General features: G+C 37.0%; 1 protein-coding gene across 1 annotated transcript in view; it reads left to right on the forward strand.

Annotated features, from left to right (window-relative positions):
• The window catches only part of bcr (BCR activator of RhoGEF and GTPase), an 88764-nt gene that overhangs the window by 63818 nt on the left and 11072 nt on the right, over positions 1-13874 (forward strand). The window contains exons 5-8 of the mRNA XM_059526164.1: positions 5135-5242; positions 7327-7387; positions 7644-7696; positions 10093-10233. Coding sequence (XP_059382147.1) covers positions 5135-5242; positions 7327-7387; positions 7644-7696; positions 10093-10233 — 363 coding nt within the window. The remainder of the gene's footprint in view (positions 1-5134; positions 5243-7326; positions 7388-7643; positions 7697-10092; positions 10234-13874) is intronic.

A 13874-nucleotide genomic window follows, 5' to 3' on the forward strand; every position in this document is an offset into this window, starting at 1 on the left:
ATAATCTTGATGGATAATGTCCTGTCCTCCTTTCTGTACATAAAATATGTCCTGTTTTACTCTGAAGCAAACAGCATTTAATGTTAACTTTTAGAAAAATGTGTGTGTAATCAAGCTCTGCTTTTTAATTTAATTGTGAATTGAAAATCTGATTTAGAGTAAAGAATTTAATTCTGATCATGGTTGAATGCTTCCGCTGTCTAGTCGCTTTCCACTTTTGTGCCCCATGAGGCTGAATGAGAGTGAACATTTATCTCTAAATCAAGGAATCCTAAATGAATCATTTATGCCCCTAGAGTGACACTGCACAGTCACACAATGTCTGGACTGCAGGAGCCTGTGTAACATTGAAAATCTCAATTCTGCCTTTTTTCACCCAGCCACTTGGGCAGTTACTACAGTGTGTGCTTTGTGTCTCGAGAAGAGACTATAAATAGTGCCATTCGAAGATTGTGTTCTCTACCCACCCCACACCCCCCATTTTTTCCATTAAATTCTTTCCTCACGTGACTCTGCTGACTGTTAGGGGGGCAGATAAATCCCTCCTAGGTCTCTCAGCGCACTCAGGAGTAATATTCCACATTTATTTATCTTTCCATTTTCCCCTTCATTGTTCCCCACTTTCACCATCCCACACTTAATAAACGGAAGCTACAATCGCCAAGTTGTGTTTTCTCCCAGAAGGTGCTGGGCTTTCCTCAGACAGTCAGTCAGGCAGTCATTTTGACCAGAGGCTATTTGTCACTGATCCCCTCACCCTCCCTGTGTCTATTAACAAGAATCCGGAGGCAGGAGGCAAGGCAGTGCTCGAGGAGGCAGCCTCCCAAAAAAGACACTTGCTCGCAGCAGGAAAGAATGGAAGATGAATGAGCGAGCGAGATATAGTCAAAGTCGGTGATAGAAATGTCTCCTGTGGTTTGTGTTGTTTCTTCCTTCCAGACAGCTCATGTTGAGTAAGAAAATGCGATGCAAATCATGAGCAAAGTCATTATGGGAGTCTGCATGTCAAAGGTGATGTTCCATGTCCCGCTCGGCTGTGAGAAAGATGGAAATATTCCCGCTCACTTGCACTAAATGTTTTATGCCTCTCGCTGACACATGTATGTAAATTCTCCGGAGACTGTTCTCCTAACAGCAAGAACTTCTGACATTCCCGATCTTTTCTGTGACCTACTTAAACAGGTCGCATTCGTTAAATGCACAGAGCAGAGGAACATGCTTTCATCTTCAGCTGGGCCTGGCATGTGGTCATGTCATCATGAAGAATTGTGTCGAGGCTGAGCGGATGTGAACACTGCTGTGCTGAAGTCTCTGTCAAACTGTCTCAACCAGCTGACAAATCAACTTTTTAGTTTGTCTGTCGTGTTTAGATGCATCTCAACCTTCTCAAAAAAGCCTTAGCATACAACTTCTCTATAGTGACATAATGAATTAATGGAATGGTTATCTGAATGAGGAATATCATCCTGTCAACACAGCATTTGAGAGATTGTTTAACCATAACCTGTGTACATAAAGAACGTCCTGTTGATCAGTACTTCCTACCCTTTTTTTTATGTACCAAAAAAAGAAAATCCAACACTTTTTTTAACCGCATTTCAAATTTCAGTTATTAGCCGGGTTTCTATTACTGATTTGTGTAAAGCTTTTGCAAAATCAGTATGTCGATAAAAAAACCTGTTCTAAAGCCTATCTATCTATCTGTCTGTCTGTCTGTCTGTCTGTCTATCTGTCTGTCTGTCTGTCTGTCTGTCTGTCTGTCTATCTATCTATAGCTCTGTCCATCTATCTTATCTATTGGTCTGTCCATCTATCTATCTATAGGTCTGTCCATCTATCTTATCTATTGGTCTGTCCATCTATCTATCTATAGGTCTGTCCATCTATCTATCTATAGGTCTGTCCATCTATCTTATCTATTGGCCTGTCCATCTATCTATCTATAGGTCTGTCCATCTATCTATCTATATGTCTGTCCATCCATTCATTCAAGCTCAAAAAATGTCCTATTCCACCTTCAGACCTCAGATCTACTGTACTATAAACATAAATATCCTTAAAAATTGGCAAGCCAAATGGGATTAGTAAATTACAAATAAAATTTACCAAATCAATCCTGTGGTTGGTGGAATTATCTGTACCCGCTGTCAAATAGGCCATTCCAGACCTAGTTTTTTGTTAATGAATGAAGATCCTCTTTAATGTTCTTTATACCAGAGTTCATTATCTTTGAAGCATATTTTGATGGACTGTGATGTCTTGAATTCTTCTGGGACCCATTACTTTTCAGTTGATTCTTATAATAAAGTTAGACCAGATGTAGTTTTAGATTAAAAAAATAAATAAAAAATAAACTTTAAAGGCCTTTAATAAAATATTAAATTTTTCTATTTTTCATTTGTTTCTCCAAGTTTCTTTGTCGGTGGTTTCTTGTCTGAATGATTCACATGCAGTACACAACATTATGAACAATTTGTATCCTTCAAATGAAATAATGGGCCTCATTTATCAATCTAACAAAGAAACGAGTGCAGATCTATTAACCTTGTAACTGCAAACAATTACAATAATTTATATGTTTATTAAATACCGATATATACAAGGAAACTTTTAAAGACATAAACATTATTTAGCCTCTTTAGTTTCACTCCACAACAAATCCTTTACATTCAACAGTATTACAGAACAAGAATGACAAGATAAGCAGCTATAAAAGTATATAAAAAAATATAGGCTAGTGGCATTTATTATAAACAGCACACAAATGTCAAGCAAAACTGAAATGGTATTGTCTCATTTAACAAGAATCCAAATGTTTAAATTTTTGCCATATTAACAAGGCTCATTTGAGTTTACAGCGGACCTTTTAAAATAAACAGTGTAACTTTTATTTTTGATTGACCTCATTTTAGTTTGTTGATGAATGGCTGAAATGTCAAGCAACTAAAACTAATGTTGTGTGTGTGTGTGAGGAACCTGCTTGATCAGATGGGTTTAATAAAATAAATATATAAAGAAAAGATGAAATGCATTGAGTGTCACAAAAACGAGCGTAACCTATACTTGTTGCACAGTTTCTTTTTCACTTTTCTGTCTTATGTTCACTTCGTAAATGAGGTTTCTTAGCTTAGTTGGTTTCGTATGTTTTAAACACATTTGATTGAAGTTGCTTCAGTCTGTTTACATTTCTAAATTTTCAGTTTCTTAAGCTTAACACATCCCTTCACAGCGCTCAGCCATGGTTCGACTCGACCCAGCATGTGTTGTCATTGCTTTATTACAGTCATCATCCCTCTCCACGCTGTAATGAGGTTGTCGCAGAGTAAATTCCCGTCCGCCACGCTGCAGATAGATTCTGGCCCGGAGTGGCTGTTTCTGCTCAGCATGGAGAGGATTGCACACACTGCGAAAATGACTTCACTTATGGTCTTTTTGGCCTGTGCAAAATGAAAGATTTATCCCCGGATGGACCACCAAACCTGGACAGGTACCAATATGGTCACTTGGGGTTGTGGGGTGAAACTGAAGTATAACTACAGGTATGGAATAACATGAAGATGAATAAATCGCCACTTTGGAATTATAAGGTTCTTTGCATTCTGAGCGGTTTTAAGATATTGAGCTTCAAAAGTGTTTGCATTCCGTATACTTTATAGATAGAACCTTTTTGTTTAGTTGTTTTTTTTTTTGAGCTGACAGGAAGTGAAATACCAGTAGTGCATGGGCATTGTATGTTGGCACACTGCCCACAAGTCTATTGGTGCTGACTGAACCTTTTTGTTTTCTAAATAAAAAGTCTCTAGAAATGTACATAACATAAGTCACAGGATAAGAATATGTGAATAACTCAATTTTGACAAAAATGTCAGATTAAACCTTAAAATTCTTAGGCCCTGTTTACAGCATTTTAAAATGAAAAGGATCCTTGTCTACACTGACATTTTAACTGCGTTTCAAAAACTTTTCTCTGTCCACACTACACAACCAAAAACGAATGTCACATGACCATTAATGTAGGTACAATCATAGGTACTGTATATTCTATAAAGTCTATTATTTAGATGGCGAATGCTTTTACGTGCTTTGAGCGGTCGAATGGGGAATCTACCTATACATATCTATGGGTACAACAATGAGCATGATGTTATTGTTTACACGGTCGTCAAGGATATGGAGAGCAAATGTGGGCATCATTTTCAACAGTTATGGGCATCAAAGTCTCAATTTTTGTCCATTTGTACTGAAACCCCAGAGTTTTCAAACTAAAACGGGTCTACAGCGTTTTAAAAAGTCATTTTTGAGAGTTGAAAGCACAGGAGTAGTGTAATTAACAGGTGTAACTGTAGAATAAGTTATGCGTTTTAAAACGAAAACACCCAAGTGTAAACGTAGCCTAAGTTTGTCATTTTTGGGTGAATCATCATTTTAATTGTACAGTAACAAAAACATAGGGTCGTAAGGGCAAAAACTTTAGGAAATCTAATCTAAAGCTTATAAAGTGAAAGTGTAAAGCTAAATAACTACCAATTACTTCTGTTTGAAGAAACCAAAAACATGTATGGTTAAATATGTACTCTTGAACTGTCAAATCCACATGGTCACTCCAGGCAGACAAATGTTTTAGCCAGCTCAGCTCCAGCTTATTTATTATCATGCATGCACACCCACACAACCCCTTTATCATCTAATGTATACAGTATTTGTGTTATTGAGAGATTGAGCTTTTTCCAGCTCTAACAGGATGGCTATTGAGTTTGGATGGGCTAGATCAGATTCTCAAATGTGCTTTTTACAAGCGCCAGCCGCACGCATTAATTGCTTACTGTAGAGTTGGCCTCTGCTGCCATGGCAACCGCTGTAGGCTCTAAAGCCACGCACAAAAATCGGTCCAGCTGCTCCTGCGGCGATGACACTCTCCCATCTGTCCGCCCCATGTCACCACGGGGAGTCCATGCGTGCATCTCACTCATTACTGATAGTGTCGCTATTAGCCAGAAGCGGGAACTGTCATCTTGGATATGCTCATAAATCTCAACAGTTTTCATCCTACTGTTTTAAAGTCCACCATACATGGACAACAAAGACAAAAAGATGCATGAGTGGATATGACTCACTTTGTTTTCTCTTCCTGCAGGCTAGCCAGCTTGGAGTGTACAGGGCCTTTGTGGATAATTACGAACTCGCCGTGGAAACCGCAGAGAAGTGCTGCCAAGCAAACACACAGTTCGCAGAGATCTCTGAGGTAAAGCCTACTGGAGTTCTCAAGGTCTTATTATTCTAATACGGGAACAGATACCTTTACCCAAAATCCACAGCTTAGAAGGAATAGAATTAGTACCCAATAAAATCTTTTCAGTTTTTTCCCCATATTCCGTTTTTTCCATTTTCATTTTATCTAGACTTTGTTTTAATAGTTATATTACATTTTATTACTCAAAAAGCAAGCATGTCTAATTAATTGAAATCATGATTAAGTTTAACAAAAATAAAAATGTATTTTTTATTTCTGTTTTCCATTCATTTTCCGGATTCCATTTGAATAGTTTCATTAAATTTTTATAATCAAACGCATCTCTAAATTATTGTTTTTTATAAAAACTAATTTATTTATTCAGTAAATGTGTCTTGTGTATTTACATTTTTCTGGTAAATAATTTTACAGGTAAATATTCCTTAAAAGAATGTTTTAATAATAATTTTATTATTACATTAAGTATCCTAATATATTCGTGTTACAGTTAAACCAAACTTGAATTTTGACGGGTTCTTGTGAAGACCTTTAAGTTTCTCTGTTTCAACGGCCACAACATAAACAAACGTTACTGCGCATGCGCGCTTTTTTGGACCTAACTTAACTTCCGGTAGACTTCCAAATAGAATCAATAACAACAGCCAAGTCCCTCTAGAGTAGATAATTTTTGATAACAAACAAAATATGTTTGCCGCGTGGATCAGGCGGACATAATGAAAATGCAAATTCATTCTTTGGCAGCAGGAGATGTTTTAAAGCATAGACATAAAGCGCGAGAAATAGAGGTTTCCCCAGTAACAGTTGTAAACAGAGCAGAGCTGGTACGCTCACACGCTGCTTAATCAGGCATATAACACGCAAGTCTTCCTTCAGAAATACAGCGATATATAAAAACACCTGTGCCTCATTTTGATATTTAAACATATAAATGTAATGAATTATTATTATTAAACGTGCAGTACGTAACGTTACTCATGTTTATTCAGCGAAGCCTTTTTGAAAATCGTTCGGTTTTAAAATTGTGGCGAGTCTCCAAAAATAAATAAATGTATGGGAAACACATCCCGCAGCACAACCACCTGACCCCATCTTCAGTCTACTCATCACCTTGACTTTAACTGCGTTTGTAGAAGGCACTGCAGCCAGACCGATATACACAACACAGACCGGAAGTTTACTTAGGTCCAGGCGCGTGCGCCCGATGAAACCGTCTTAGTTTTTCTCAAAAGAAACTGCAAAATAAGAGAAGAATAACAAAGTGCAGTAAAAGGTAAAACAGTTTGCACTACAAACCAGTGTGTTCATAATTAGAATAATAGATTAAAATAATATGGTAAGACTCACCAGTTTGAATATCAAGCCACAAAACAAGGTGTTTTGTACAGCTAAAAATCGCTGGAAGCGAATGACACCAGAAGCCAGACACATTAAATTTACAAATGGCCACTCCTGCTCTTTTGGGAAAGATAAGGTGGACAGAATCCTGTAACATAGTTGATACTGAAATGCAATGATTATTGAGACCAATTTTGATAACAAAGGCCAATTTTTTGTTTCATCCTTAAGTCAGACTTATTGTGTTGGTTTAAAGTTAGAAAACAAGGAAGTTTTCTTACTTTAGCTTCAACAACTTCCAATCAGATTTACCGTAATGCATCCTGCCATCAAAGAACAATTAATTTCCAGCTTTTATGCAGGGCTTTACCTGCCTCACTCCTCCATTGGGATGACTTATTATTTCAATATACAGAGAACAGAGGAGAGAGAAGTTGAATACACACCATAACAGAATAAGTACACAGTCAAGTATTTAACAGCAAAATGTGTTTATTTTTACATGTAATGTTTGGACTATCATGTGCTATTTACAAGTCTGATGAGCTCTACAATCTACATAGCAATTCATCTATCATAACCAGATATCATTTGTCAGGAGAATATCTGCTATAATATGGCGAAAATAGTTCTGTAGTAGTAATCTGATGTTCTTTATGAGATCACAGTTACCAACCCTGCATGATGGTGTGCAATTCACAGGTTTATTGATCCTGAGTTTGTCTCTGATATCTCTGCAGAGTCTCAAGGTCAGGAGCACCAAGGAGTGCAAGGACCTGACAGCCAAATACTCACTGGAAAGTAAGAAACAACAGGATGGCATTTATTGTTTTCATATTATATTGTCATATTATGTGTAGTATTTTCATTGAGCTTAAGTGTTGCACATTTTACTCTCAGCATGTCATGTTGTTCCTTCTTTTAAATTCAGTTGCATAAAACCCATTGAGTGGGTGGATTAGATAAGGTTTCAAACATCGGCATTTGAGCCTGCGGTATGAAAGTGGCTCTTGTGAATACACACTTTGTGTGTTCTCTTCTGTCTTGTCTTTGCCAGCTCTGCTCTATAAACCAGTGGACAGAGTGACCCGGAGCACGCTTGTTTTACATGTGAGTCAAGTTTATCATATTTTCTTTATGCATTAGATAAATGTTTATGTTTATCACTTTTACTATTGCTCATATATAGGATACAGTACGTTTCAATTGCAAGATAGTGCCTTGGGAAGTTTACTTTCCTCTGCCATCTTAAGTGAGATTCCAAGTTGCAAGAAGTGTATTTAGTCCTAATGGCACTGTAAGCAACATAGGGAACAAATGTACATCAGCATATAACTTCATAGGAAGTGGCTCTTTTATTTAGAAGGTGGGATTAAGGTGCCCTGGACACGCCATATTGGATGTTGCAGTTTCTCCCATTCATATCAATGCTTGGTTGCATCGCTATACATGTACAAACCATCTTGGTATACTGTATATGGTCACTGGTTTTGCTTTGACAACCAACATAAATGTTAAAAACTATTTTTTAATTTTAAGCTTTGATTGATTGTGTCATATCATGAAAATCTGACTTTTTCCATGTTTAAGTGATATAATCAGGTCCTCTGTGCATCTGTCAACCCAGAAAACATGAGAAAGATGTTTTTTTTTTTTTTTTTGGTAAGCCTCTCTCTCTGCAAGCTTGTGAAAAAACAAGCATGTCAGATTTTGCTCCCCCGTAACGTAGAAAGGGAAACTTATTATGATATTACGGCCCCTTAATCGACAAGGCCATGGTGAATGTTCGAGCAAAGCATGCTACATTAACTGTTCTGTCTTTGGCTGCACTGATGAGCACAGAACACTGTTTGGAGTCCCAGCCACTAGGGCTGTAGTACTCGATTCCGGTCTTGGACTCGAGTCCAGACTCGAGACATTTTTCTTTCATTCTGTCGTCTTGGACTCGTTGCGTTTGCACTCAGACTTGTCTCGGACTTAGCCATTGGACTTGCCAAGTGTTCTAGTTGGTCTCGACCGAGTCCAGCAAAAAAATTTCATAAAAAATTTCTCCTTCAAAACAAAACCAGATTTGCATGATGTCGCGACTGAAAACGTGTGGAAAACGCTAGGCGCGCTGCTCTCCTTTTTTCCAAACCACTCTGTAGCCTGCGCTTGCGCTCCAGCGGTGTCTGCAGTTGCTAGGCAACCATGACCCGCTCTCCATGAAGACGCAGAAGTTTCAGCAAAAAATAAATGGATTTCCAGCACTAAAAATCCCTTGCAGTAGCTCTGCTAATAGATTCATATAAAAAAATGGCTATCCTTGTGCAGCTATGATCATCTGTTTATCCATCTTGGCTTAGCTTTCAGTATTGTTCCGTGAAAGGATGTGCATGACCAACGGTGCACTTGCTGCGACCTGAAAAGTTTTGATGTTTCTAATTGAATTTTCTAACGTTACCTGTTAGATTGTGTTTTATTTACCTCTACACCTAGATAGCCTTAAACGTACCCTTTACAATAATGAAATACTAATTAATGTTGTACAGTATAGAGATTGCATGACTACTGATTTCTACTAGTCTATTTTTTTATTAAAAATGCTTGAGTTACTCGACTACTCATGGTTCATGCTATTGTAAATGAAAACACATTAAATAGTTTTTTTTGTAATCAATAAACGCTTATTAATGTATAGCCTTATGCAACAATTACATATGTAAATTTTAAAAACTTTATAATTATGACATTACATATTAAAATTTTCATGTAACAGCCAGTATTTGTATCTGTAAAAATCACAACATTTTTCGTATCTGCATTCGGATACAACGTTGTACAGTACTTGATAAGACCATTATGACTTATCTTTTTTTTTCGTAGTTATCACTGAACAAATATGTTATGTTAAACTAAAATAATTATTAATTTCTAAAATGCTGCTGCCACACAGATCTAATATAAACATGCAATTTCTTTCCTGTTACCTTCAGGCATAACTGTTTTTGTAACTTGTGTTTTCTCATAAACTTGTGTGTGTATTTTACTGTTTAAGTGCAACAAGACATGAAAGAGAACTTAGTTTAGTACTCAGATGCTGTGTGACAGATGTTTTCTGTGTGCGTGCTTCGGATGTGTGCGCTCAGAAAACCGCCTTTCAGTATTTTAAAATAATCAGTTATAAAACGCATAATTTCAGCACGACAGACATGATCATCATAACCAAACATGTTTTTTAGCAGAGTTTCTGGTAAACCAACTGTTCCCCTTTCTGGAAAAGGGGGCGGGGAGCAGCAGCTCATTTGCATTTAAAGAGACATGCATGAAAACAGCCTGTTTCTACTTCCAATCAAACTAGGCATTTTCAAAATTATATAATAAATGATCTGTGTGGTATCTTGAGCTGAAGCTTCACAGACACATTCATGGGACACCTGAGACTTATGTCTTGTAAAAAGGGGAAATAATAGGTCTCCTTTAAATCAGTTTTCTTTTGGTTGAATGTCTGTGTTTGTTTTCTACAGGATCTTCTGAAACACACACCTTCCAGTCACCCAGATTACCCCCTCCTGCAGGACGCCCTCCGCATCTCACAGAACTTCCTGTCCAGCATTAACGAAGAGAGCACGCCTCGCCGCCAGTCCATGACAGTGAAGAAGGGAGAGGTGAGTGCAGAAAGCCCTCCTTCCTTCCATCTTACCCCTCTCTCTCTCTCAAAAGTCCTCCATCTTGTTTACGATGGAGAGTGTTTGTCAAAAACATATTTTTATAGGGCACAGAAATGTCAAAATTCCAGGTCGTGCATAGTGCAGGTGCCCTGAAGCCATCCAGCCAATGAACTCCCATCAGGACATACAGCCAGTCATTTCCATCCATCTCAGAGCCGGCCCACCCTCTGCTCACTGCACAACCTATCCTTGGGCGACTCTGCCTTCTCTCTATTTCACGCTAGCATATACTATCCATCTCCACTGAGGGTTTATGCTATAAATAAAACATCTTCTATTTGTTACAGAAATCTTTGCTGCATATGAGTTGTTTGTGCTTAGATCTTGTGGGATTTATTTTTCATAATCTCTTAGGTATCTGCTTACTAATTCTCTTGAGTCATGATGATGTCATTAATTAAAGGCGGTAAGAAAACGCATACCCTCACTGACCCCTGCAGAGAAGATCACCCTTATAGAGAATTATCTTGGAAAGATACATTTGGTTTTCAACACAGAGACTTTCTGTGCCGCCCCCTTCATTCCAGCAATGTGGCCGCTGGAGAGTGGCAGATGAATTGTTGCTGTGTGTAATTGATGGCGAGCAGCGCTTGTGCGTAATTTGCATTAATGAGCCACCTCGCTCTGACTCGCAACTTATTGGTTATTCATAAAAGGCCACCTTGTGTGGAGCAGGCTCCGCCTACTTTGAGTAAACAGTGAGGAGGAGTTTACAATCGCTCTCTCTACCCCTCCCACCTTCCTCCCCCAGGCGCTTGTGGACAGACCAACTAATCAAATATTGATAGTGTGTGCATGAAAGGAACTCATGGAAATCAATGTGTTGTTGTGGAGATTATTGTCTTTAAGTCGTCTAAGAAAACACAAGCCTTAGTTTACTTTCCTTTTGTTTTTATAGTTTCTTGATGATTTAATGATTTCTTTCTTAGCTCAGGCCTGCATTACTAATACTATTGCTCATACTTGAGGGATTTAAAGAGAACATGATTATTAAACGTTGGCAGTATCGTTTTTTAGCCATTTATGATTTTCCTGCTATAACATAAAAATAATTACTGGCTTATTGGTATATCATTGTACTTCTTATTGTTTCATTCATTTGTTTCGTTTAGTTATTCTAGAGGTGCATCTAGCTTGAGTGGAGAGGTACAGTATTGTGCCCTAAGCTTACTTCTTTGGTTGATGCCAATGAACAACAATCTCATTATTTAAGAGTAACTTCCAAACTGATATCAGTGGGCAGCTAGAAGCATTAGCATGATTGTTCGGGTCATGGTTGTGTTGATTAGCTATGGGCTTCTAGTGTTACCCGTGCTGGAAACTGAAGGTATGCAGTGAGAGAGAAAAGAGATTCAGGGTGGCCCCAGAGGCCTGCACTAGCTGGGTTGAAGCCACTTAATTAAAATGCAAATGAACCTGCCGATTTCAGAAAGCAGCTTTCAGCGTCTGTGATACATGCTCACACAGCGATGCATGATGGGCTTTGTATGTAACTGCACACATGTGACATTGTAGACCATGTACTCACACACATTCATTCACAATGTACAGTACAGACCAAAAGTTTGGAAACATTACTATTTTTTATGTTTTTGAAAGAAGTTTCTTCTGCTCATCAAGCCTGCATTTATTTGATCAAAAATACAGAAAAAAATGTAATATTGTGATATATTATTACAATTTAAAATAATTGTTTTTAAATGTATTATACTTTAAATTATCATTTATTTCTGTGATGCAAAGCTGAATTTTTAGGATTATTATCAAATGATCCTTTAGAAATTGTTCTAATATGATGATTCATTATCAAAGTTGGAAACAGTTCTGCTGCTTAATATTTTTTCAGAACATGTGATACTTTTTTAGGATACTTTGATGAATAAAGAGTAAAAAAAAAAAAAAAAAAAGATGCTATGTTTTTAAAATATAAATATTTTGTAATAACAATATACACTACTGGTCAGTAATTTGGGGTCAGTAATTTTTTTTCTTTCTTTTTTTAAAAATAAAATCAATACTTTTATTCAGCAAGGATGTGTTAAATTGATAAAAAGTGATAGTAAAGAAAATATATTATTAAAAAATATATATTATTAGAATTTTATTTTTTTTTTAATAAATGCAGGTCTTTTTAACCTTTTATTCATCAAATATATTAGACAGCAGAACTGTTTCCAACACTCATAATAAATCAGAATATTAGAATGATTTCTAAATGATCATGTGATAGACTGGATGTTACATGTGACACTGAAGGCTGGAGTAATGATGCTGAAAATTCAGCTTTGCATCACAGGAATAAATCATTTTTTTTAAGTATATTCAAATAGAAAACTATTATTTTAAGTTGTAATAATATTTCACAATATTACTGTTTTTTCTGTATTTTTGATCAAATAAATGCAGGCTTGATGAGCAGAAGAAACATCTTTCAAAAACATTAAAAATAGTAATGTCTCCAAACTTTTGGTCTGTACTGTACATATGTATATGAAGTGTCTGCACTATGCACAAAATACATAAATGCACAGATCAATCCAAACATGCTAATGCCTGAATATACACATCAAATGTAAATGCATACACAACCTGATGACCTTGGGTTCGTCAAAGCCATCTGCTCTGTTCAAAAGACCATCACAAATGTATTCACATCAACATATACCACACACAGACTCATGTGATGATCATTTTGCTTCTTACTGTACCTTTAGGACAAAGAGGAAATTTAAGCACATAAAAATTTGCTTTATTTTTTATGAACAATGTAATGCTGTCAGGGATATGTAATACTAATAAAAGTAATAATTTTAAGTAGCTTGTTATGTTAAGAAGGCTAAAAATGTGCAACCCAGAGGGGAGTCTGTCTTTACCACACAAACACAATGCTCTGTTTTTTATTCTGAATGGCTGTGTGTTTAATTTTCAGTGGTTTCAGTCTGTTTGTAGTGGGTGATTATGAGATATTGCTATTGTCATGTTTGTACTGGAGGCAAACTGTTAGAAAATGTCATCTGATGTGCTGAGACAGCTCATTTGAGCATCTCGTCTTTTACAGAGGAAAAAAGCACATCATATTCACTGTAGACTGGTAAGATACTGGTATAGATTTGCAAACAGTGTAGACAGTATAAGTGTTTGCAGAAGAAATTTAAGATACCAAGCTTGTTTGTTTTTGGACGTGTGTGTGTGTGTGTGTGTGTGTGTGTGTGTGTGTCTTGCAGGGTGAAGAAGAAAGAGAGAGAAAGATAGGGTTTGCATTTCACCTACAGTGAGATTGTTCTGGAAATGCCAGTCATGTAAATTCTGATTTATAGTGCTCTTTAAAAGAACACACTTTACACAGAACACACTTTAGTGTATGCTGCTGGGTAAATGTTTTTATTGTATTGTTGTTGTTGGGTAGAAAGTATAAGGGAGGGAACAGCTTCGAACGTAAAGTTAACAGCTCAGTGGCCTTTTAAAGGTACAGTGAAAGTGAAAGTGACGTGGCCAAGTATGGTGACCCATACTCGGAATTAGTGTTCTGCATTTGTCTCATCCAAAGTGCACACACACAGCAGTGACCACACACACAG

The sequence above is a fragment of the Carassius carassius genome, chromosome 36 (genome assembly GCF_963082965.1).
Source record: "Carassius carassius chromosome 36, fCarCar2.1, whole genome shotgun sequence".
Taxonomy (NCBI): domain Eukaryota; kingdom Metazoa; phylum Chordata; class Actinopteri; order Cypriniformes; family Cyprinidae; genus Carassius; species Carassius carassius.